This window comes from Delphinapterus leucas, chromosome 4 (assembly GCF_059928025.1).
Source record: "Delphinapterus leucas isolate spDelLeu-1000000601 "Yukka" chromosome 4, BTC_Dleu_Yukka2, whole genome shotgun sequence".
Taxonomy (NCBI): domain Eukaryota; kingdom Metazoa; phylum Chordata; class Mammalia; order Artiodactyla; family Monodontidae; genus Delphinapterus; species Delphinapterus leucas.
The window spans coordinates 120696365-120721580 of record NC_143132.1 but is presented as its reverse complement, the minus strand read 5'-3'; the positions used below and the strand labels follow the sequence as shown (position 1 = coordinate 120721580).

At 41.9% G+C, this 25216-nt stretch overlaps 2 protein-coding genes across 2 annotated transcripts in view; one reads left to right on the top strand and one right to left on the bottom strand.

Annotated features, from left to right (window-relative positions):
• Nucleotides 1-25216, bottom strand: part of ANKUB1 (ankyrin repeat and ubiquitin domain containing 1) — a 34036-nt gene that overhangs the window by 3105 nt on the left and 5715 nt on the right. Inside the window, exons 3-4 of the mRNA XM_022582495.3 lie at nt 12397-12613; nt 2236-2350 (exon numbers count right to left, since the gene is read on the bottom strand). Coding sequence (XP_022438203.3) covers nt 2236-2350; nt 12397-12613 — 332 coding nt within the window. The remainder of the gene's footprint in view (nt 1-2235; nt 2351-12396; nt 12614-25216) is intronic.
• RNF13 (ring finger protein 13) overlaps nt 20719-25216 on the top strand; it is a 166934-nt gene continuing 162436 nt past the window's right edge. Inside the window, exon 1 of the mRNA XM_089911020.1 lies at nt 20719-20859. The gene's annotated coding sequence lies outside the window, so the exon portion shown is untranslated. The remainder of the gene's footprint in view (nt 20860-25216) is intronic.

Below are 25216 nucleotides of genomic sequence, written 5' to 3'. Positions count from 1 at the left end.
GACAGATTATAACTAATTAGAGTTATACATTAATATGCTGGCCTTTTGGTTCACATATCAATTTCGTCTGAAATTCACTAGTGCAGATCAGCAACTCTGAATTTGATTTGGGGAGAAGAGCCCCTCCTGCATGAACTGGACTTTGCTTTCATCCTCAACACGCATGTTGTGGGAACTAGAGCACTCTTGTTACCAAGACTGGTTGATTCTGCCTCCTAAATGATCTTTTCACAGTCTGTCCTCTTAGCCCCACCTCTGCTGTCATAAGCCTAGCTCAGGCTGCCGTTTGCTTTGGACCATTTTCCTGTCTCCCTGTCGGCCTCTATTCCCCACATTGCAGTCAGAGCCAATATTCTAAAATGCAGATCTCATCATGGCCTTCAATGTCTTCCCAACATTTAAACGATAAAATCCAAATCCTTCACATTCCTACAGGGGCCTGCATGAGCTGGCCTCTTCTTATCTTTCCAGCCCCTGGCCACTAGCTTCCTCTTACTCTATCATCTACCATTTGGAACTTCTTTCAGTTCTTTGAATCCATTCTCTTGCCCCCTGGGTCTTTGTACGTGTGGTTCTATCTGTTTTGAGACATTTTTATTCTTCTCCCTACTGTTTACCTGAGTATCAGCCCTTCAAGTCCCTTTCTCAGGGTGCTTTACCTGATCCCCTACAGTTGTCCATACTATACATTCCCATATCTTCTTGCACAATGCCCATGTCATAACAATTTTCACACTGAATGGTAACAGCGACACCTAACATTTGTATCCTCCTTACCATGTGCCAGGTGGCCCTCTAAGTTCCTTATAATACTAGCTCATTTAATCTCTAAAGTAGTTCTATGAGATAGGTACTATTATTTTCCCCATTTTACAGAAGAGGAAACGGAGGTACAGGATGACTACTTGCTTAAGTTTACACGACTAAACACTGAGGGGGTGGGGCTTTGAACCTAGGTAGATGAGCACTGGAGTTTGTACTCCCAGACATTTTGCAGTTCTGTTTCTCCAGGAATTGGTTACCTGTTTTCTGTTTCCCCTACTGGACTATAAATTTGCTAAAGGCAGGGACCATATCTTGTTTATTGCTTTCATAGTACATAGTACATACATTGTTGATTGGGTGGAGGAATAAAAGGAGCTTTTCACTCTGATCATATGCATATCGTGTTTATATTCTCTGAGCTCTTAGATTTTATTTAAAGATTAAGTGGAAATAGTTAAGTACATGAGCACTAGAGTTATTAAATTGTGGGGATCTAAAACCCAGTTGTGCCCTTGCTAGCTGTGTGACATTGGGCAGATTTCCTAAGTCAGTTTCCTTATCTGTAAAATAAGATAAAATAGTATTCATCTCATAAAAGTGTTATAAGTATAAAATTAGTTAATAAATATAACACAATGCTACAAAGTACTCAGTAAGTATGCACTATTAAAAGTAACAATGCAACAGCTATTTCTTTGGATTCAGAGCAAAGAAAGAAAAGAGAGAATTATAATTATCCCCAAATATAAATTAATTTTAAATGTTTAAATGTTTTATAAAATTGCAAAAGCTGGTTTTCCAATCTGTCACTTCACAGAGCCCGTAGAGCTCCTGCTGAGCGTGTGTGCTTCTGTAAAGTATGACTAAATCACCACAAGGGGGCACTGTTCTAAATACCACTGAATTAAAACCTAAAGGGTAATGCAGTTTATGCACCTGGGAAGCTGCTGGCTGCAGAGATATGTTAAAATGTCCACCTGCTTCTCTGAGCCTACCCTCCTCCACTGCCCCAGCAGCATGTGTTACACTTCATGTATGGCAAAAGTATGAATGTGTGAATTAGATGGGATTTGAAAAGTTACATGATAGCTTAGGAAGAGGTAGGCAATGTTTTCAGCCAATCAGTAAGCAATTAGTGGTTTTTAGAATAATTGAATGTGAGAGTGGCAAGGCACTTATTCTGATATCCTTTAAAAACTGCCGATAAAAGTCTAATATCCAAACCAAACTGAAGTCGTGCATTTAGATAGTGTTTCCTGATGAAAGTCTACCTGAATTACAATACATCACCAAAGGCTGTCAGCCCTGGTGGCATCCCTGCTATCTTATTCGAGCAAATATCTCAGTAAAAATGTCTCAAGGGAACTCCCTTGGAGCAGCACCCCAGCTAGAGTGAATTGCAGACTCAAGTTCCTATGAAAGTTTAGCAAAAATTACTTTAATTAGTTTAGCATTTGCTTTATCTCATACTTGAGTACTGGCCCTTCATTTGATAAATAGCGTTGGACTTTAAGTTTTTGTCCGAGGAGACAGCCCATCAGAAATTCCTTCCATCCATCCCAGACATCCAAGCGAAGTGTCGTGCCTGTGGATAAAGAGAGGTGGTGATGCTTCCAGCCCATCCCTGGGGTTTGGTGGTCCAAAAACTTCTAATGATAGCTTTCTCCCAACAGACATGAGCTAGGTGCCAAATGAAAAGTAGCCTTTGAATAAGGAGACAGGGATGCTGAGAGAGAGAGAGAGAGAGAGAGAGAGAGAGAGAGAGAGAGAGAGAGGCGGGGCAGGGATGCTATCTTGATCTTAGGCCTATATTGACTTGGAAAAGCCTTTTAGCTTCTGTGCACTTGCATTTTCTCATCTGCACAGTGAAAGCATACAATGGCTGAACTACCTTGCAGATTCTGCAGCTATCTTAAAACATTTCTGTGGACATCGATTCCCCGCTGATCTACACATCACCAGGTAAACAAAAGCTGTTATGTTGGAAGAGAAACTCAAGAAACTGTGGCAGGACATACGCATTTCTCAGGCCTTTAGCTTACAAGTGGGCTGTGGGTGAAGTTGAATGATCCTTTCATTCCATTCTTCACAAAACAGGAGCCATTCTTTGTTATGAACATAAAAGGGATATATTCATTGCTGCTGGAGGATTTCTCACTTGCTCCTCAAAAGCCTACCCTCTCCTGGTTTTGTGACTACATTCCCTTCGTCCTTCAGGCTGCTGTTTCCCAGGAATCTTTCCTCAGGCTTCTGCTCTTCTAACTCTACACATTCCCTCAGGATAAAACCCAGTCTCCTCCCCATGTGGCCCACCCTGACCTCTGTCCCTCCAGCCTGCCTCACTCACTCTGTTCTGGCCACTCTGGCCTTTCACCTGTCCTTCAGACACACCAAGGCCACGCCCATCTGAACATAATTTCTTTTGCTTCAGAGGGTCTTTATCCAGAGTTCACAGGGCAGTGTTCTTCTTACTCGGCTTTCCCTTCAAGCATCGTGTCCTCACAGAGGACCTTCCTGGCCACCAGGGGTAAAGCAATCTCTGCCACCACCCCCTCCTCCCCTCCAATACTCTTTATGCCGTGACCTTATTTTAATTTCTTCACAGCCCCTATCATCAGTACTTGAAATCATTTTAGTTGTTTGGAGACTGTTGTTCACGACCCACTACAAACGACGCTCCTTCAGGACTTGCCACACTGCCTGCCGTTTGCCGAGTGCTCGCTACATACTTGTTGGCTGACTGACAGGCAGCCTCAGTGCAGCTGATGGCTTCATTGATCACCCATGGGCCAGTCACTCCTGAGTCCAAATTCCAGCCAGGCCTCTGCTCCAGCTCTGGATTCCCCAGCTGGGGATACCACAATCTAAGGGATCACGCTAGGGCCCCACTGTTCTGAAGGACAACCTGTCGCCTTTCATCCCCAACCTGCTTTTCCTCCTGTATTCTGTGCCTCAGTTTGTGTCACTGCTATCTTCCTTGCTACCTGAGTTAGAAATCTGGGCGTTGTTCTTCATCCCTTCCTTTCTCTCATGCCCCCAACATCTGTACAATCGCTAAGGCCTGACAAGTTTATTTCCCAAATGTTGAAGAACCCTGCTTCTTCACCTCCATCTTAACCAGCGCCGCCCTATTTCAGGCCTAGATAATCTCTCACCTAAAGCTACCTCGAGAAGCTCCCCACAGCCTCCCCCTGTCTTTATTCACGTCTCTGTTCAGATGCCATCTCCTCTTCTGGCCAGCCATCTGCAATAGCCTTTCCCCACCTCATCACATCCCTCTCTATTCCCTTATCCTGCTTTGTTTTACTTCATATTCCTTAATTTTATTTAAAATTCGATATTTTTCTGTTTATGGGATGATGCTTGCCTTACCCACTGAAATGCAAGCTTCAAGAGGGTGGGGACCTTGCTACCTCACTCACTGCTCTATGCTTGCTTTCCCCAATGGTGCCTGGCTCACAGTAGGTGCTCAGTAAATACTTGTTAAATGAAGTTCTAAGCCACTCCTCAAACCTGTTCTGGCCATGTGCTGCCCTCCTAACCCTTAGTAGCCCAGCAGGCTGGCCTGGACTTCTGTGTGTACCCCAGGCTGTTTCTGGATTTGGGGCATCTTCTTTTACTGTCCCTTCTGTCTGAATTCTTCTGACTCCCCCATCCTCCTACCAATAGTTTATGATGCAATCCTGGCATCACCTCCTCTAGGAAGCCCTCCTTGACAACACCATCCTCTCACCTCCCCAGATAGGGTAAATGACTGCTCAACTGGTTTCAAAGTATACTTTGAAAGTCTTTATTATTGAACATACATTTCTGCTTTGGGATTGCCAGTTGACAAACACTAAAAGAACTCTTTGAGCCCAAGCATTATGTCTCATTCAGTCTATGGGCTCTGTTTTAGTTATGCTCTTGGATTGCAAGGAGACCCTCAAGAAAATGGGGCTTATTACACTGAGACAATGACCACGTCTAGCATGCATTAGGTACCAAGACAGCTCCCAAGATAGACCACTGCCCATCTCTCCCATGGGCCCCAGGTTCTCTCACTCTCTCTCATGCCCTTTAGGTCTCTTTGTGTGTCTTCTCCCTTTCTCTACTGACAGGCTGCCCTGCTTACTTACAGCTTCTGTCCTATGACAACTTTGGCATGCATGCAACATGTGTTTGCCGTGACCCAACCTTATTTCTTGACACTCTTCATTTTCCAACCCTACTGATAACCAATTTTGTCTCTCTACATTTCCCAATTTGAATTCACAAGACTAATAATTAATAATAATAACAGTAATATATTGAATATGAATAGCTAATATTCATTGAGTGCTTACTATATGCTCTAGATTATTCTACGTACATGAACAATTTAATAATTTAAAATTCACAACAACCCTAAGTGATGGGTTATATTATTTTCTCCATTTGACATCTGAGGAAACTGAGGCACTGTAAGACGAAGTAACTTCCCCAGCTTCTACATAACCAGTAAATAGTGGAACCAGGAGTTGGACCTGGACAATCTGGCTGCCGGGCCCATGTGCCTGTCCTCTGTGTTATACTTATCTCCAAGCAAGACTCTAATTGTCTCAGCTAGGAGAGATGATGTCACTGGACAGCTTATGGATTGGCTGCCTTTGAATCAATATGGCGGCCCCAGAGGTTGCATGCCAAAGCTGTGATGGGACAGTGTGTGACTTGGCTTATCCACACATATCCTCAGGCTCAGACAGGTTCATCATAAATACCTGCAGGTGAGAAGGAAGGAAGGATAACATAACAGCAGTAATCTTAGAGTCACAGAATGCTGAAGATAAAAAGATCCTAAAAGACCAGTCCACTCCATTGTCTCGTTTTATAGACTAGGAAGCTGAGGCCCGTGGGGAATTGCCTGAAGCTACTCAGCAAGCTGGGAGTAGAATTTGGCTTGGAATTTTTGTCTCTAGAATTCTCTCTATTGCTTCAGAAGCCTTCTCTTTTCCGCTGCCTTTCTCTTGCTTTCCTTTCTGCTTCCCAGCTCTTGCCCTTCTTTTTTTTTTTTTTTTTAATTTATTTATTTATATTTTTGGATGCATTGAGCCTTCGTTGCTGCACGCGGGCTTTCTCTAGTTTCGGCGAGCAGGGGCTACTCTTCGATGCAGTGCGCGAGCTTCTCATTGCAGTGGCTTCTCTTGTTGCGGAGCACGGGCTCTAGGTGCCCGGGCTTCAGTAGTTGTGGCGTGCGGGCTCAGTTGCTCCGTGGCATGTGGGATCTTCCCAGACAAGGGCTCGAACCTGTGTCCCCTGCATTGGCAGGCAGATTCTTAACCACTGCGCCACCAGGGAAGCCCTCTTGCCCTTCTTGCATCCACTTCACAGGCAGACACACATCCAAGTATATGTTCTTTCTGCTGATCCCTCCCTTTTTGGACGTCCTACGTTACAACCTGTAATCTTGAAATGGAGCTCTTCTTCCCTTACTCTTGACTCTGGTTTGGGATTTCTTGACCTTGGCCTCACTGTCCTTTGTGGGTTGATTCCTAGTTGCTGTGCATGTTTACCCACAGAGCCTGATCTGCATTAATGCCATCAAGGCCCTAACCTACCTTAACTCTCACAAGTCTGGCCTCAGCTAGGAGAAGTCACTCTTTTTGCTGGAGAATTACGGAGTTATTCCGTAGAGACCAAGTAGCAGTTCTGCAAATACACTCTAGAAATGCCTAGATAAACATCTTCCAGAATATGGGTCATCCATGACATAGTAGATTTAGTGTCTCTAAAGCTTCTTGTTGTACTTAAACTTTCTTGTAAAATATTTGATTTCTATGAATAACACTGGAAACAAAAGACTTCAAACAGTGCTCCAAGTGCATTTATTTCATCTCCTGCCTAAAGTGACTTACTATGTTTTTAGTTTATTTTGAAAATCACTCAGAGATGAGCGTTGGAAAGCTTTAGCCTGGCACTATACTCCAGCCTCCCTGGTCCTCCACAGCTGAGACCACGTAGCCTCCATTTGAACGACCAGAGCAGTCTTAGGCCCACGGAACAGTCTTTTTTTTTTTTTTTTTTTTTTTAATGCTGATACTTGCTTGAGCCCCCTCCCAAACCAATTAAGTCAGAATCGCTAGGAGTGGGTCTAGGCATCAATATCTTTTTTTTTTGTTTTTTTTTGCAGTACGTGGGCCTCTCACTGTTGTGGCCTCTCCCGTTGCGGAGCACAGGCTCCAGACGCACAGGCTCAGCGGCCATGGCTCACGGGCCCAGCCGCTCCACGGCATGTGGGATCTTCCCGGACCGGGGCACGAACCCGTGTCCCCTGCATCGGCAGGCGGACTCTCAACCACTGCGCCACCAGGGAAGCCCCCACGGAACAGTCTTAATTTCAGTTGTAGGGGATTTGTTAAGAGTCCAGGCCAGCTGCTCAGAAGTTTGGTGGGAAGTTGCTCTTCCTGTTCAGCCCACTCAGGTGTTGTCCTGTTCTAGTAACTTGCCTTATTCCTCCAGGAATAAGAGACCAAGCCCGCACCTCGTGCCTCAGAGCACAAGTCTCAGTATCCTACTCTACATTTTGGGTTTCATAACTGAGGCCCCATCTCTGCTCTCCGAGCCTGGAACTCAGAGAGTTCCTCTTCCGAACCCCAGTCTCTGGGGTTAGATTTCTGTTACACGTTGAGAGAAGCTCCTGTGTCAGCAACCAGCTTGTCTCATTTCCCACCTTTTATGTCATTAGTTCATTGATTCATTCACTACCTCGATGCTCTGATGCTATGGTTCACCTGCCGGGTCCCTGCTGGATCTCCCTGGATCACCCTCTGCCTTCCTCCATCTTACCAACTGCTAATGCAGACTGACCTGCCTGTTCCAGGACCCCCACCAGCAGGACCTATTTAAGGCTAACCTCCTTTTGCTAGATGTCTATGGGTGGGGTCTTCCTGGCCCATCTGCACTTCCCTAGGTGGTTGCCCAGCCTCAGGGTCTCAGCTCTCCCTAGCTCAACCTGTCCTCTACTGATGAGCCCTGAAAACTAGAGAATACTATGTGATTTAAATTCTTATCGGTTAGGGCACCTCCAACAAGCCCTGTATTTTATGTGAACAAATGTTACAGGTGTTATAACTATCAATTTCAGTTTTTTGCAATGAAGCAGTCTTAATTTCTCAAAGATCGAAGGTAACAATGGATGGCTTTCCTCTTAATGCTCAACTTTGGAATATCCAGAGAATTTCTAAGTGAGTTAACCAGCACCATTTATTGGATAATCCTTCCATTCCAGTTGATTTGTAATGCCTCCTTTGTCACACATTAAATTCCTTCATAAGCTTAGGCATTCTGCTAGAAAATAGAAACTTATTTTAAAAATGCTATGTTGTTCCAGAAAATACAACTAAAATCTATAACTGAAATGAAAGTAAAATTAATGAGAATTATGCTTCAAGACCTCTTTCTATATGAACTTTCTAATTCTTTATTCTTAATTGTTTAAAGTGGACTCCCCAAATTGTATATATCTACAGAACCTGGATTCACCCTCTCTCTACTTACAAATCCACCTACCATGCCCAAGCTGTGCAGGAAAGCAGGTGCAAGCAACAGTGCCTATTCTAGGGAATCGTCTCCAACCTCTCCTGCTGTGGTCCCCATATCCCAAGTTTCTGGATTTCTCATGCATACTCTGGGATTAATATCTGCCTATCTGATTTGGACTTTTTCTTTCTGAATGTGGAAACCATGTGTCTGGTTTGGGTTTCCCCTAGTGGGAATCAAAACAAGATATTGATCAGTACTTAAAGAGCATCAGTAAAAATAGGTATCAATAAAGACACACTGGGTTGGCAGTTTAAGTTGTTGGAAAGAACCCAATCCTGAGTGTAGGATGACTAATTATTACCAGTATGACCTGACCAAATCACTTAACTTCTCTGAGCCTCAGTTTTCTCATTTATAAAAGGAATTAAAGTGGCACAGTAGATCTCTAAGGGGCCTGAGGGCTGGTGGGGGACCCTGGAGCCCACCTAGATTTCAGGATCTGAGCTGACCAAGGCCCTTGGCCCTTGACATGTCCCTCTCTGTAGTTACTGTCTAAGGAAAGCACCTCTCACTGTGCTGTACCCCCAACGCCATGGGCAGGACGCCTACAGCAATATCTGCTAACCCAACCCATCACTCAAGCCCTAGCACCATATTTGTCATGGCGTAGAATTAGAAGACCTCAGTTGTACTTACAGCTTTGCCACTAACTAGCTGAGTAATTTTCAGGAAAAAAAAATGTACTCTCTGAGTTTCCTTATATCTAAAGTTGAAGACCCAAAGCATAAGCTCCTTTTCCCAACTTCACCATTGCTGTCCTAGCGTCAGAGCCTTGGCATTTCCCTCTTCTTAGATGTGACCCAGCACGATGCTCTGTCTCTCTCTCATGAATTTCTCAGATTTGTCTCTTCCATTCCTAGTGGAATTAATTAATACTGGGATTATCAAAAGCTCCAGTTAGCATATCACCCTACTTCCAGGCTCTCCTCACTCCTTTCTATATTTCATGCTGCCTGCCACCAGATTAAACTTCTGTTGAAACACTCCTGTTCCAGAATGTACATGGCTCTGTTTGCAAGCACATGAAACCTGTGCTCTGTTGCCTCACCTCTAAGACCCTCCTCAATATGACCTCAGCTGTGAGATTCCCATTGGTCTCCACGAGGCTCCTCCACTCTTTAGAACAGTCTCCTGCTTTCTGTCTTCCCTGGATTAAGCCCACATTCTTTTTTTTTTTTTTGATTTTTAAAAAATTTTATTAGAGTATGGTTGATTTACAATGTTGTGTTAGTTTCTACGGTACAGCAAAGGATATCAGTTATACATAAACATATATCCCTTCTTTTTTAGATTCTTTTCCCATATAGGTCATTACAGAGTATTGAGCAGAGTTCCCTGAGCTATACAGTAGGTCCTTATTAGTTATCTATTTTATATATACTAGTGTGTATATATCAGTCCCAGTCTCCCAATTTATCCCTCTCCCCTCCCCCACTTCCCCCCGGTAACCATAAGTTTGTTTTCTATGTCTGTGACTCTATTTCTGTTTTGTAAATAAGTTCACTTGTACCATTTTTTAAGATTCCACATATAAGTGATATCATATGATGTTTGTCTTTCTCCGTCTGACTTGCTTCACTCAGTATGACATGCTTCACTCAGTATGACAATCTCTAGGTCCATCCATGCTGCTGCAAATGTAAGCCCATGTTCTTGAGCCTGTGGCTCATGCTTTTCTCCTGGCCTAGAAGCCTGGAATGTTTTCCCTTCCTCCTCTCAGATGATGCATATTTCTCGCATCTTTGTGTGCTCAAGTCCAACATTCTCCAAAAAGCCTTCCCTTGAGCCCTTCAGCCTACAAGGAGCTGGCTTATTGGATTATAACTGAGTAAGTGTGCATGCTTCATTTCTACCACTTTACTATAAATGCCCAGAGTGCAGAGGTAGTTTTATATATTACTGTATGAGCTAGTATGTGCAGGGACTAATTGAGCTACTTAAATCTTTGATTTTCTTTGACTGCTTCTCCAAAACCTTCTGACTTTCCACTGCCTTTGGAAAGGGGTCAAGGTTCAACTCCTGACAGCATCAGGGGTGACTCATTGACTGGAAAGAGGAGAATCTGGAAGAGAGGCAGATCAAAGATTCCCTTACCCTGTAGTTTAAAATGGGCTGGCTACTTAAAGACTGCTTGGGGGACTTCCCTGGTGGTCCAGTGGTTAAGAATCTGCCTTCCAATGCAGGGGACATGGGTTCGATCTCTGGTCAGGGAACTAAGATCCCACATGCCGCGGGGCAACTAAGCCCATGCACCACAGCTACTGAGCCTGTGTGCCGCAAACTACAGAGCCCATGCGCTCTGGAGCCCATGTGTCATGACTAGAGAGAAGCCCAAAACCAGAGAGAAGCCCACACGCCGCAAGGAAAGATACCGTATGCCGCAACTAAGACGCCGCAGCCAAAAATAAAATAAATAAGTAAATTTAAAAAATAAAATAAAATAAAATGTTTACAAGGATTAAATTAAAAAAAAAAAGACTGCTAGGAGTGTTTTAGGCAAAGGTGTGAAGCAGGTCAAAGGCTCTTCCTCCTTTTCCTTTGAGTTCCCTCTTTCCTTGCCCCTCCTCCCATGCCCTATGTTCTCATGGTGGCCAAAGCCATCTACCCAGGTCATGCTGGAGCCTCTAACCTTACATCTGAAAAACCTCCTTCCTAGAGGGTCATTTTAAGGGATGTTATCCTTGACACACCCTGAGCAAGTCATTTAACCATTCAGAACCTTTTTGCTGTCTTTATATCTGTAAAAATTAGGGGTTGGGGGACTTCCCTGGCGGTCCAGTGGTTAGGACTCCACACTTCCACTGCAGGGGGCATGGGTTCCACTCTGGTGGGGGAGCTAAGATCCCGCATGGCGTGTGCACGACCAAAAACCAAAATTAGATGTTGGGCCAAGCCATTTCTAAATTCTCTTCGTGCTCTAAAATGTCACATCATGATCTGAGCAGCACAGGCCTGAAGAACAGTCACCTTAGTTTTCTCATTTATCCTTTGGCATTTCATTAAATAACTAGGTCATAAGTTGCTTGAAGACAAATGCCACTTGTGTACCCTTACTTAAATCAGCCGCCACCATGTTCTGTGCAGGGCTGATCCCCCAGCAAGCACACAGAGCAGATATGTGTTTACAGTAAGATACTCTGAGGACGACTGCTAGAACATCACTTCCTCTGATCAAAAACAGGGATGGTAATTGATGTCAAAGTTTTGAGGGCCTCAGTTAAAAATAACATGAAAGAATAAGCAAACATAATAGTCAGGAAAGTAACAATAAATGCAAATTTAGCAGTTATAAAAAGCAAAACTGCTTAATTCATGGATGTCTACAGGCCTGATTATAAGTTGGGAGAAATCAAATTCCATTGCAGCAAATGTTATAGCACAATGTTGCCTAAAGATGTGCTGTCAGCAAAAACTTATTCACCTCAAGCAAGAATCTCTATAAAGTTTGAACCATTTGCCAATATGGTTGAAACAAATCTGACAGTCCTTTGAGTTTGGCTTAATAATGTATGGCTACAGCAGACATGACTGAAGTACAATATTTAAAGAGAGGTTGTAATCTGTCCATCAGGGATGAATGGTGCTCACTGAGACACCTGTTCGGCCTGCATAGTATTGGCTTCATACTGTTTAATTAAAAGATTTTTTAATATAACTGACAATATTTCAAAATGAGTTCTCATAAAACAAGGTTCAAACAATATGTATCATATGCTACCACTTGCATTAAAAAGAAGAAAAAGAATATCTACTAGAACTTGCTTCTATATATGCTTGAAATATATTTTGAAAGAGAAAAATATAAACAGATCTGAGTCCTGGTCTTCTGTCCTGAGGATATTAACAAGTTCTCTTGCTTTGAGCAGAGAGAACAAGACATGGCAGGGGTATGTGACCATTCTTATTTCTTAGCCTACAGACCCAGACACCAAAGAGGGGTTTTGATAATTTACATCCACACTGCGCCTACAGAGGTTTTAGTTTAGAAACAACTCCTCCTTCTGTTGTGAGTCTGGTATCAAAGAACCTGAGTGCTGAGTAGTAGCTGCTATCACATATAGTGGGCGGTACCGAGGTCTGTCTGGTAGTCCCTGAGCGTGTTGCAGTCATACATCTCCAGTCCCTCTGGGGTCCGAAGACAGAAGACACTCACAGGGAATCCACATCTCAGAGCTATCAGTGTTCTCAGATCAGACACTTTTTTACCAAGAAGGGAAATGCTCTCCATTATGGGCATTGTCTCTTGGGTCACAGCATTGAACACACAGAGAGTGGGCTTTTCTTCTTCCTAAGGGAAGAGAAAAGAAGGGAACTCAGAAATAAGCACTGTCTGGGGGTTGGGACAAGAGACAAACATCTTGGAAGGTGGCTCTGAGTGCCTCTAGCTCCCCCAACATGGGTGCTAAGGATGAAAGCAAAGGCCAGTTAAGTTCTCTGACTTCTGGTCTGAGTCTCACACTTCTGTCCTGAGGAAATTTATGAGTCCTCCTTCTTTGAGAAAAGTGAGGGAGACGTGGCAGGGCTTTGAGTCCCTTCTTACTTCTTAGTCTACGGACCCAGATACACAAGAGGAGTGGTGAGAATTTATATCCACACTGTGCTTACGGAGGTGTTAGTTTAGAAACAACTCCTCCATCATGCTGCACTTTAATTTGGCAATACTGTGGATTCTAAACCTCAGTCAACTGAAAAAATTGTTTCTATGACGTTACCTCTGGGGAGTGGAACTGAGCTCAGGGTGGGAGGAGAGTTTTGCTTATCATTTTATGGTCTTCCTTGTCTGTATGGTTTGACTTTTTTCTTTTTTTTTTTAATAACCACGTGTATTTACTTTTACTATTTAAAAAGGGAAGTACTACATGTAAGTGAAAAAAGTTTCCTTTGTTCCTTTTGTTTTGGAATCTAAATAAGAAAGCAGGTGGAACTGAGATATCTGAGAGTTAAGAAGGAAAGTTGGGGAAAGTGTTTTTTCTTCTGTTAACAGTTAAAGCAATCAAACTAAAACTAAAAACACAGCAAAAGGGGAGAATGGGAAGGGAGGGAAGGTTATTAAAATTTTCACTTTTCTAACAACAACAACAAAAAAGAAACTGGCTTTACTTCCTCTTTAGTGAACTCAGGACGATCATGTTTTTCTTTAGTGAGCTGCTGGTGTGGCAGATGTGAGCGCCGGGGGCTGCCGCAGAGGGCTCCGGTAAGAGTAACGTGGGACCTTGAGCAAAACTGAGAAGCAGAGCCCTGGCCTCCAGGTTCCTCCAGGGGACTCCAGCCAGTCACTGCTCCCTTGTCCCGCCCGTTACCCTCCCCTTTTCTCCCATCAAATTCGTCTAGGGTTTCTGCAGGGACCCCTCCCTGCTTCAAGTTTATAATACATTAAATTCATCCCCCACCTACCAGATAACACATTGCCAGAATGTGATCAACATGTGGATCTCTTTGAAAGAGCTTTTAAGGAGTACGTAGTGTTATTGATGAAAGTTTAGGCTGCAGTGCTCTGACCTGGGGTCCATTTCAGTGACTCAGGTCACTGGGAGAGGTTCTGATGTCTTCTGCTGAGCATAAAGCCATTAGCCAGCTGAGCTGCTGGCTGAATTTAAAGTGCTTAGGACAGTTTTCCTCAACAGCTTCTCATAAATCCGCTCAATAAAAATTGAAAGGACATAAGGATTCACCCTTTCCCTTTAACCATGCTCATGTTTTCCTATGGCTCCATTAAGGCAGGTATCTTCCTGACCTAATCCATGGGGTATATATGGGCAGGAAGAAATTCCCGTGAAAGGTGAATAAAAAGATAGTGAGGAAGAGAGAAAAATTATATTTTATGTAATAGTTGTTCCTTATTTCTGTTATGATTACTCTGATTTCCCTAAAGTTAGCCCTTGGTATAGGTTCTAATTTATATTTAGAATTAAATGTGTAACATGCAAGCAAAGCAGCAAAGGCTCAAGTCACCCTTAACAGTTAACTAACTACTATTTGATGTTAGAAAAATAAGTTGAAAAGATGCTTCTCAGAATATGAATAAACGTTTGCCTCCTTCATTCTAATCCGTGTTATTGTGGAAGCTATTGCTTGAGTTTTGTTCATTGTTGTCACCCAGTGCCTAGAATAGTACCTGGTACAGAGCAGACTGTCCATAAATATGTATCGAATAAATAATTCATAACATATCTGGAACATAGTTCTCATTGTACTATTTTAACTCTATATATTCACCATTTTATAAACCTTGTTTTTGTGGGAAACCCATTTTAAGTTCTAGTGTGGCACACCAGTTGGTGACACTTCTTCCTGTTGCTTATACAGAGAATGAGCAGATAGCTGTTGATTACCAGCAATTTGCTAACTCACTGTATCTATTTAAAAAAAGGCATCTATCTATGTGATACCACTCCCCAAATGTTCTGAATGGGGGAACACTGGTAGTTATACCCAAGAGAGTCAGATGCTATTAAATAAGCAATCCCATAAACAAGTCATTGTTGGACAAATGTAAAATTAGATTTTCTGCTTTACAAACAAACCAAGACACCATGGTAGGAGATACATACAAAGTTTCTGACTTTTCAATAAAAAAAATACATAGATCTATTGCATGGTAATAATTCCACTTTTGTTTTCAAAAAATAAATGCAGGGGGCTTCCCTGCTGGTCCAGTGGCTAAGACACCCCACTCCCAAATCAGGGAGCCTGGATTTGATCCCTGGTCAGGGAACCAAATCCCACATGTCGCAACTAAAAAGATCCTGGATGCCACAATGAAGATCCCGCGGGCTGCAACTAAGACCCGACACAGCCAAATAAAATAATTAAAACAAACAAAACAAAAAATAAATGCAAACTCACTGTAAATACATACATGTGCATTAAATAGGAAAAATTAAGGAGACATAAAAGAGAAGGTAATGCAAGTTTTGAACACCACAGTATCTTTCACAAATGCTTTTTTTAAATTTTTATTATTTTATTATACAGTAGGTCCTTATTAGTCATCAATTTTATACACAGCAGTGTATACCTGTCAATTCCAAACGCCCAATTCATCACACCACCACCACCACCATCCCCGTCACTTTCCCCCCTTGGTGTCCGTACGTTTGCTCTCTGAATCTGTGTCTCAATTTCTGCCCTGTAAACTGGTTCATCTGTACCATTTTTCTAGGTTCCACATATATGCGTTAATATACGATATTTGTTTTTCTCTTTCTGACTTACTTCACTCTGTATGACAGTCTCTAGATCCATCCACGTCTCTACAAATGACCCAATTTCATTCCTTTTTATGGCTGAGTAATATTCCGTTGTATATATGTACCTCATCTTCTTTATCCATTTGTCTGTCGATGGGCATTTCGGTTGCTTCCATGACCTGGCTATTGTAAACAGTGCTGCAATGAACATTGGGGTGCATGTGTCTCTTTGAATTATGGTTTTCTCTGTGTACATGCCCAGTAGTGGGATTGCTAGATCATATGGTAATTCTATTTTTAGTTTTCTAAGGAACCTCCATACTGTTCTCCATAGTGCCTGTATCAATTTACATTCCCACCAACAGTGCAAGAGGGTTCCGTTTTCTCCACACCCTCTCCAGCATTTGTTGTTGTAGATTTTCTGATGATGCCCATTCTAACCGGTGTGAGGTGATACCTCATTGTAGATTTGATATGCATTTCTCTAATAATTAGTGATGTTGAGCAGCTTTTCATGTGCTTCTTGGCCATCTGTATATCTTCTTTGGAGAAATGCCTATTTAGGTTTTCTGCCCATTTTTGGATTGGATTGTTTGTTTTTTTAATATTGAGCTGCATGAGCTGTTTATATATTTTGGAGATTAATCCTTTGTCCGTTGGCAAATATTTTCTCCCATTCTGAGGGTAGTCTTTTCGTCTTGTTTATGGTTTCCTTTGCTGTGCAAAAGCTTTGAAGTTTCATTAGGTCCCATTTATTTATTTTTGTTTTCATTTCCATTTCTCTAGGAGGTGGGTCAAAAAAGATCTTGCTGGGTTTCCCTGGTGGCACAGTGGTTGAAGGTCCGCCTGCCGATGCAGGGGACATGGGTTCGTGCCCCGGTCCGGGAGGATCCCAGATGCCGCTGAGCAGCTGGGCCCGTGAGCCATGGCTGCTGAGCCTGCGCGTCCAGAGCCTGTGCTCCGCAATGGGAGAGGCCACAACAGTGAGAGGCCCGCGTACCACAAAAAAGAAATGAAAAAAAAAAAAGATCTTGCTGTGATTAATGTCAAAGAGTGTTCTTCCTATGTTTTCCTCTAAGAGTTTTATAGTGTCTGGTCTTACATTTAGGTCTCTAATCCATTTTGAGTTTATTTTTGTGTATGGTGTTAGGGAGTGTTCCAATTTCGTTCATTTACATGTAGCTGTCCAGTTTTCCCAGCACCACTTATTGAAGAGACTGTCTTTTCTCCATTGTATATCCTTGCCTCCTTTGTCATAGATTAGTTGACCCTAGGTGTGTGGGTTTATCTCTGGGCTTTCTATCTTGTTCCCTTGATCTATGTTTCTGTTTTTGTGTCAGTACCATATTGTCTTGATTACTGTAGCTTTGTAGTATAGTCTGAAGTCAGGGAGTCTGATTCCTCCAGCTCCGTTTTTTTCCCTCAAGACTGTTTTGGCTATTCGAGGTCTTTTGTATCTCCATACAACTTTTAAGATTTTTTGTTCTAGATCTGTAAAAAATGCCATTGGTAATTTGATAGGGATTGCATTGAATCTGTAGATTGCTTTGGGTAGTATAGTCATTTTCACAATATTGATTCTTCCAACCAAGAACATGGTATATCTCTCCATCTGTTTGTATCATCTTTAATTTCTTTCATCAGTGTCTTATAGTTTTCTGCATACAGGTCCTTTGACGCCCTAGGTAGGTTTATTCCTAAGTATTTTATTCTTTGTTTGCAATGGTAAATGGGAGTGTTTCCATAATTTCTCTTTCAGATTTTTCATCATTAGTGTATAGGAATGCAAGAGTTTTCTGTGCATTAATTTTGTATCCTGCAACTTTACCAAATTCATTGATTAGCTCTAGTAGTTTTCTGGTGGCATCTTTAGGATTCTCTATGTATAGTATGATGTCATCTGCAAACAGTGGCAATTTTACTACTTCTTTTCCAAGTTGTATTCCTTTTATTTCTTTTTCTTCTCTGATTGCCGTGGCTAGGACTTCCAAAACTATGTTGAATAATATTGGTGAGAGTGGACATCCTTGTCTTGTTCCTGATCTTAGAGGAAATGCTTTCAGTTTTTCACCATTGAGAATGAGGTTTGCTGTGGGTTTGTCATATATAGCCTTTATTATGTTGAGGTAGGTTCCCTTTATGCCCACCTTCTGGAGAGTTTTTACCATAATTGGGTGTTGAATTTGGTCAGAAGCTTTTTCTGCATCTATTGAGATGATCATATGGTTTTTATTCTTCAATTTTTTAATATGCTGTATCACATTGATTGATTTGTTTATATTGAAGAATCCTTGCATCCCTGGGATAAATCCCACTTGATCATGGTGTATGATCCTTTTAATGTGTTGTTGGATTCTGTTTGCTAGTATTTTGTTCACATTTTTGCATCTATATCATGAGTGATACTGGTCTGTAATTTTCTTTTTTTTGTAGTATCTTTGTCTGTTATTGGTATCAGGGTGATGGTGGCCTCATAGAATGAGTTTGGGAGTGTTCCTTCCTCTGCAATTTTTTGGAAGAGTTTGAGAAGGATGGGTGTTAGCTCTTCTCTAAGTGTTTGGTTGAATTCACCTGTGAAGCCATCTGGTCCTGGACTTTTGTTTGTTGGAAGATTTTTAATCACAGTTTCAATTACATTACTTGTGACCAGTCTGTTCATATTTTCTCTTTCTTCCTGGTTCATTCTTGGAAGGTTATACCTTTCTAAGAATTTGTCTATTTCTTCCGAGTTGTCCATTGTATTGGCATAGAGTTGCTTGTAGTAGTCTCGTAGGATGCTTTGTATTTCTGCGGTGTCTGTTGTAACTTCTCCTTTTTTATTTCTAATTTTATTGATTTGAGTCCTCTCCCTCTTTTTCTTGATGAGTCTGGCTAATGGTTTATCAATTTTGTTTATCTTCTCAAAGAACCAGCTTTTAGTTTTATTGATCTTTGCTATTGTTTTCTTCGTTTCTATTTCATTTATTTCTGCTCTGGTCTTTATGATTTCTTTCCTTCTGCTAACTTTGGGTTTTGTTTGTTCTTCTTTCTCTAGTTCCTTTAGGTGTAAGGTTAGATTGTGTATTTGAGATTTTTCTTGTTTCTTGAGGTAGGCTTGCATAGCTATAAACTTCCCTCTTAGAACTGCTTTTGCTGCATCCCATAGGTTTTGGATCATCGTGTTTTCACTGTCATTTGTCTCTAGGTATTTTTTGATTTCCTCTTTGATTTCTTCAGTGATCTCTTGGTTATTTAGTAATGTATTGTTTAGCCTCCATGTGTTTGTGTTTTTTACGTTTTTCTCCCTGTAATTCATTTCTAATCTCATAACGTTGTGGTCAGAAAAGATGCTTGATATGATTTCAATTTTCTTAAATTTACTGAGGCTTGATTTGTGACCCAAGATGTGATCTATCCTGGAGAATGTTCCATGTGCACTTGAGAAGAAAGTGTAATCTGCTGTTTTTGGATGGAATGTCCTATAAATATCAATTAAATTTATCTGGTCTATTGTGTCATTTAAAGCTTGTGTTTCCTTATTAATTTTCATTTTGAATGATCTGTCCATTGTTGTGAGTGAGGTGTTAAAGTCCCCCACTATTATTGTGTTACTGTCGATTTCCTCTTTCAGAGCTATTAGCAGTTGTCTTATGTATTGAGATTCTCCTATGTTAGGTGCATATATATTGTTATATCTTCTTCTTGGATTGATCCCTTGATCATTATGTAGTGTCCTTCCTTGTCTCTTGTAACATTCTTTATTTTCAAGTCTATTTTATCTGATATTAGTATTGCTACTCCAGCTTTCTTTTGATTTCTATTTGCATTGAATATCTTTTTCCACCCCCTCACTTTAAGTCTGTATGTGTCCCTATGTCTGAAGTGGGTCTCTTGTAGACAGCATATAGATGGGTCTTGTTTTTGTATCCATTCAGCAAGCCTGTGTCTTTTGGTTGGAGCATTTAATCCATTCACGTTTAAGGTAATTATCGATATGTATGTTCCTGTGACCATTTTCTTAATTGTTTTGGGTTTGGTTTTGTAAGTCCTTTTCTTCTCTTGTGTTTCCTTAGAGAAGTTCCTTTAGCATTTGTTGTAGAGCTGATTTGGTGGCGCTGAATTTTCTTAGCTTTTGCTTGTCTGTAAAGCTTTTGATTTCTCCATCGAACCTGAATGAGATCCTTGTTGGGTAGAGTAATCTTGGTTGTAGGTTCTTCCCTTTCATCACTTTAAGTATATCATGCCACTTCCTTCTGGCTTGTAGAGTTTCTGCTGAGAAATCAGCTGTTAACCTTATGGGAGTTCCCTTGTATGTTATTTTTCGTTTTTCCCTTGGCTGCTTTCAATGATTTTTCTTTGTCTTTAATTTTTGCCAGTTTGATTACTATGTGTCTCGGCATGTTTCTCCTTGGGTTTATCCTGTATGGGACTTGCTGAGCTTCCTGGACTTGGGTGGCTATTTCCTTTCCCATGTTAGGGAAGTTTTTGACTATAATCTCTTCAAATATTTTCTCTGGTCCTTTTTCTCTCCCTTCTCCTTATGGGACCCCTAAAATGTGAATGTTGTTGCGTTTAATGTTGTCCCAGGGGTCTCTTAAGCTGTCTTCTTTTCTTTTCATTCTTTTTTCTTCAGTCTGTTCCACAGCAGTGAATTCCACCATTCTGTCTTCCAGGTCATTTATCCGTTCTTCTGCTTCAGTTATTCTTCTATTGATTACTTCCAGTGTAGTTTTCATTTCAGTTATTGTATTGTTCATCTCTGTTTGTTTGTTCTTTAATTCTTCTAGGTCTTTGTTAAACATTTCTTGCACCTTCTCGATCTTTGCCTCCATTCTTTTTCCGAGGTCCTGGATCATCTTCACTATCATTCTTCTGAATTCTTTTCCTGGAAGGTTGCCTATCTCCACTTCATTTTTTTTTTTTCTGTGGTTTTATCTTGTTCCTTAACCTGGTACATAGCCCTCTGCCTTTTCATCTTGTCTGTCTTTCTGTGAATGTGGTTTGTGGTTTTGCTTCTGCTGTCTGCCCTCTGGTGGATGAGGCTATCTATGAGGCTTATGCAAGTCTCCTGTTGGGTGGGACTGGTGGTGGGTAGAGCTGACTGTTGCTCTGGTGGGCAGAGCTCAGTAAAACTTTAATCCGCGTGACTGCTGATGGGTGGAGCTGGCTTCCCTCCCTGTTGGTTGTTTGGCCTGAGGCAACCCAACACTGGAGCCCAACTGGGCTCTTTGGTGTGGCTAGTGGTGGATACTGGGAGGGCTCACGCCAAGGAGTACTTCCCAGAACTTCTGCTGCCAGTGTCCTTGTCCCCACAGTGAGCCACAGCCACCCCCCGCCTCTGCAGGAGACCCTCCAACCCTAGCAGGTAGGTGTGGTTCAGTCTTCCCCGGGGTCACTGCTCCTTCTGCTGGGTCCTGATGTGCCCACTACTTTGCGTGTGCCGTTCAAGAGTGGAGTCTCTGTTTCCCCCAGTCCTGTCGAAGTCCCACTAGCCTTCAAAGTCTGATTCTCTAGGAATTCCTCCTCCCGTTGCCGGACCCCCAGATTGGGAAGCCTGATGTGGGGCTCAGAACCTTCAGTCCGGTGGGTGGACTTCTGTGGCATAAGTGTTCTGCAGTCTGTGAGTTACCCATCCAGCAGTTATGGGATTTGATTTTACTGTGATTGCACCCCTCCTACCATCTCATTGTGGCTTCTCCTTTGTCTTTGGATGTGAGGTATCTTTTTTGGTGAGTTCCAGTGTGTTCCTGTCGATGATTGTCCAGCAGCTAGTTGTGATTCTGGTGTTCTCGCAAGAGGGAGTGAGAACACGTCCTTCTAGTCCGCCACCTTGGTTCCTCTTTTTTTTTTTTTTTTTTAATATATTTTGCTATTTTGGAGTTGCTGCACCAAATAAGCAGAAACATGCCCCAACTGTTCCAGGGTAGACCAAAAGGGGAAATAATGTTTGTTTTTGTTAAACTGCAAGTTGAGATGTCTTCATAAACATCTTAGCCTCATGAACTTCTCCTTTTGTATGATTGTCCTTCTGGAGAAGTTATACTTGGAGTCTAGGACAGTGAATTGAAACAACTTTCCTCGACAAATTTTTTTTTCACCCCCGGCCACGCCTCATGACTTGCAGGATCTTAGCTCCCCACAGATTCTGACCAGGGATTGAACCCTGGCCCTCAGCAGTAAGAGCATGGAGTCCTAACCACTGGACTGCCAGGGAATTCTCCACCAAATTCTTTATATACTATTCTTTAAGGCTTTAAGTTTAGGAAAAAATAGCCATTTTATTTAGAAACATGTTTTTATTTGTAAATTATACATTTTAAGGAGCATGTTTATACATGTTTTGTATTTAAATTGTGTTTAAAATCTAAGTTCACATATGCGTCTCATAGATTTTGGTGTTTTATTTTTTTATAAATTTATTTATTTATTTATTTTGCTGCGTTGGGTCTTCAGTGCTGTGTGCAGGCTTTCTTTAGTTGCGGCGAGTGGGGGCTACTCTTTACTGTGGTGCGTGGGCTTCTCATTGCGTTGACTTCTGTTGCGGAGCACGGGCTGTAGGCACACCGGCTTCAGTTGTTGTGGCATGTGGGCTCAGTAGTTGTGGCTCGTGGGCTCTAGAGCACAAGCTCAGTAGTTGTGGCTCGCGGGCTTAGTTCTGCAGCATGTGGGATCTTCCCGGACCAGGGTTCGAACCCGTGTCCTCATTGGCAAGTGGATTCTTAACCACTGCACCACCAGGGACATCCCTAGATTTTGGTGTTTTAAAAGTGCCTTTTGAAAGCTAAAATGTATATGATTTTGAATCAGTTTTAGACCTACTAGTATTGTTCAAACTTCTCCAATTTGTCTGATAGACATCTACTCAGTGGTGCCACAAATAACGTACTCTTTCACCATAAAACAACTTTCCAAGGATGCCAGAAAGAATTGACTAAGTTTTAACTACAGCCCTTGGTTGGTGGAAGTATTGTGATAGAATGAGGCAGGGAAGCCATAAAGAGTGTTAGGGAGGGAGTTCCCTGGTGGCCTAGTGGTTAGGATTTTGGGCTTTCACTGCTGTGGCCCGGGTTCAATCCCTGGTGAGATCCCATAAGCCATGCAGTGTGGTGAAAAAAAAAAAAAAAAACAGTGTTAGGGAGACTGAGTCTTCCTCACACTTTAGAAGACACAACCTGCCAGATGGTTGCTTCTCAGCCCCCTTTGCTGTGCGACCCAGATGTGTGACCAGGGTGCTGCCCAGTCAAGCCTCCCCATCCACCTCCACTTTGAATTCGGAGCCAGGAAGGCAGAGAAGCAGCAGACACAGGGACTCTTCCCTGGCAGTGGCAGATCTGAAGCACTGCTGGCCTGGCAACAGGGCTGGGAGCTGCGTCCAGTGCCTGCTTGGAGGGCTCTAGGGCGGCTGCAGCGGGGGCCTTCCTGGACTAGTTGTGGGTCATGATTTAGAAATTATTTCTGGCTGCATAATCTGTGAGCCCAATTCTCTAATCTTCCTGTCAAGACTGTGAACTACGCAATAGCCTTTCTTATATGTTTGCTTTCCTCTTTAATTGTCCAGGTTCCTTTCTGCTGCTTGCAGCCTAAGAACCCTGGTGCTGGATAGGGAAAAGCACTAAGACTGGAGCACTTTGCCTTGAAGGTAGAAGGGGAGGAGAGATGTCACAGCAAGGGAGGGAACCCAAACCCTGAAATGCATCTCAATACCTATGACGTTTCTCGCAACAATCATATACCTTCTTGTTTATTTTCATACTTTATCCCTCAAGCCTTCATCAACTCATTTACTCAACACATATTTATAGAGAGCCTACTGTGTGCCAGGTATTATTCTATGCACTGGTGACAACAATGAACAAAACTCAAGCAATAGTTTCCACAATTACACAGGTTAGAATGAAGGGGGTAAATGGCGATAGCACCTCTGCATGCCACACAGTGACCCAGGCCTTTGCAATGCCTCATGTGTGGTTTACAGGAACACTGCAACAGCATCAGCAATGAATGGGCAGGGCTGAAACCTGTGCAAATAGAACATGGAGATACATGCCAGAGAAAATATTTCTTGTGGTTTCTGTAGGAGTTCTTTTCCAAAGAAAGAAAAATTAAGGCAATGTTCTTTCCCTACTATCTTATGTCATCCCCCATTCACTTTTCCAAATGTGTCTACATTACCATTAAAGGAGAAAGTGTAATTAGCAGAGAAACTGGAAAATCTATTGACTATTTAGAATAGAACACCTCCATTTATCTAACGTCTTTCCCGCTTTTCACACAAGCAAAACCTTGTAATCCATACAAAAATATAAGTGCAATTAAGAAACCAAATAGTCTGGATTGATTTCATGACACATGGTATCTACTTACATCTTTTTAAAAAGAAAAAATTGCTTACTTGCCAAGTTTTTGGTTTATATCATGCTATTTCTAACTTGTACCAAAATAAATTGAGACTCTAGCTTTCCTAGATTCTCAGAAAATGGAACTAATTGCATGAAGTAACATAGTTAGATAGGAAAGTACTACTTAAGTTTGTATGCATCTAATTATGCAATAAAGCAATAATATGACTTGGAAGGCAGTCTTTGGTTACCTAAGATAGATCAAACAGTATAGAGTTGATATGACTTCATTCTTTGAAGCAAAGGACATTTTCATAAAGTATTTTTGTTGTTACAAACCCAGTTTGGACATTATCATACATAAACAGTGAATAGTGTGGACTTTTGAAATAGGCCTGTTATATCATCTAATTTAACAGGAACTGAGTTAGGATGGAAACCAGTATTTATGGCTTTGCAGGTAATTCTCTTCCTTCAGATTCAAGATATTGTTTTCCTTCCCAAAACTAGTGATAAGAAATTCACTAAATGTGATTCTGCCAGAGAAGGTGAAGATGAAGATCAGTAAAAATTCCATGGAACTTGAGAGTTTTTAATTAAACCCTTCATGTTGGCCAGCCCTGTGACTCATAATTATATTCTGCCTGGGCTTTCTGGAATAGTCTTTTACCTCTACATTCTCTTCTTGTCATTAGCAGTTTAGAACTCCAGGGAAAGGTTAGAGTTCAGTGCAAAGGCAGCTTGCATCACTGTGACAGATGATGCTTAATTGGCAGAAGTTATGAAATATTTTTGTAAGTAAAACTATGAACACAGGTTACTTTGGGGAGGAAAATTGGGGGCCAGAGGTAGGAGAGAGACTTTTTACTGTGTGTCCTGCTGTACCACTGGAATTGAGCACCATGTGACTGTACTACCTGCTCAAAAAAAATAAAATTTTTTTAAAATAATAAAATAAAGTCAGTGCTTAGTTGAGTAAAAGTATTCTATTCATACTCTTAACACACTTTGTCTACATCCCTGAATAGCTATGGCTCAATTAGATTCCTCTAGGTATTTCAAGTATTAGTATTGGGGCTTCCCTGGTGGTGCAGTGGTTGAGAATCTGCCTGCTAATGCAGGGGACATGGGTTCGAGCCCTGGTCTGGGAAGATCCCACATGCCGTGGAGCAACTAGGCCCGTGAGCCACAACTACTGAGCCTGCGCATCTGGAGCCTGTGCTCCACAACAAGAGAGGCCACGATAGTGAGGATGCCCATACACTATGATGAAGAGTGGCCCCCGCTTGCCGCAACTAGAGAAAGCCCTTGCACAGAAATGAAGATCCAACACAGCCAAAAATAAATATAAAAATAAATAAATAAATAAAGATTACTATTAAT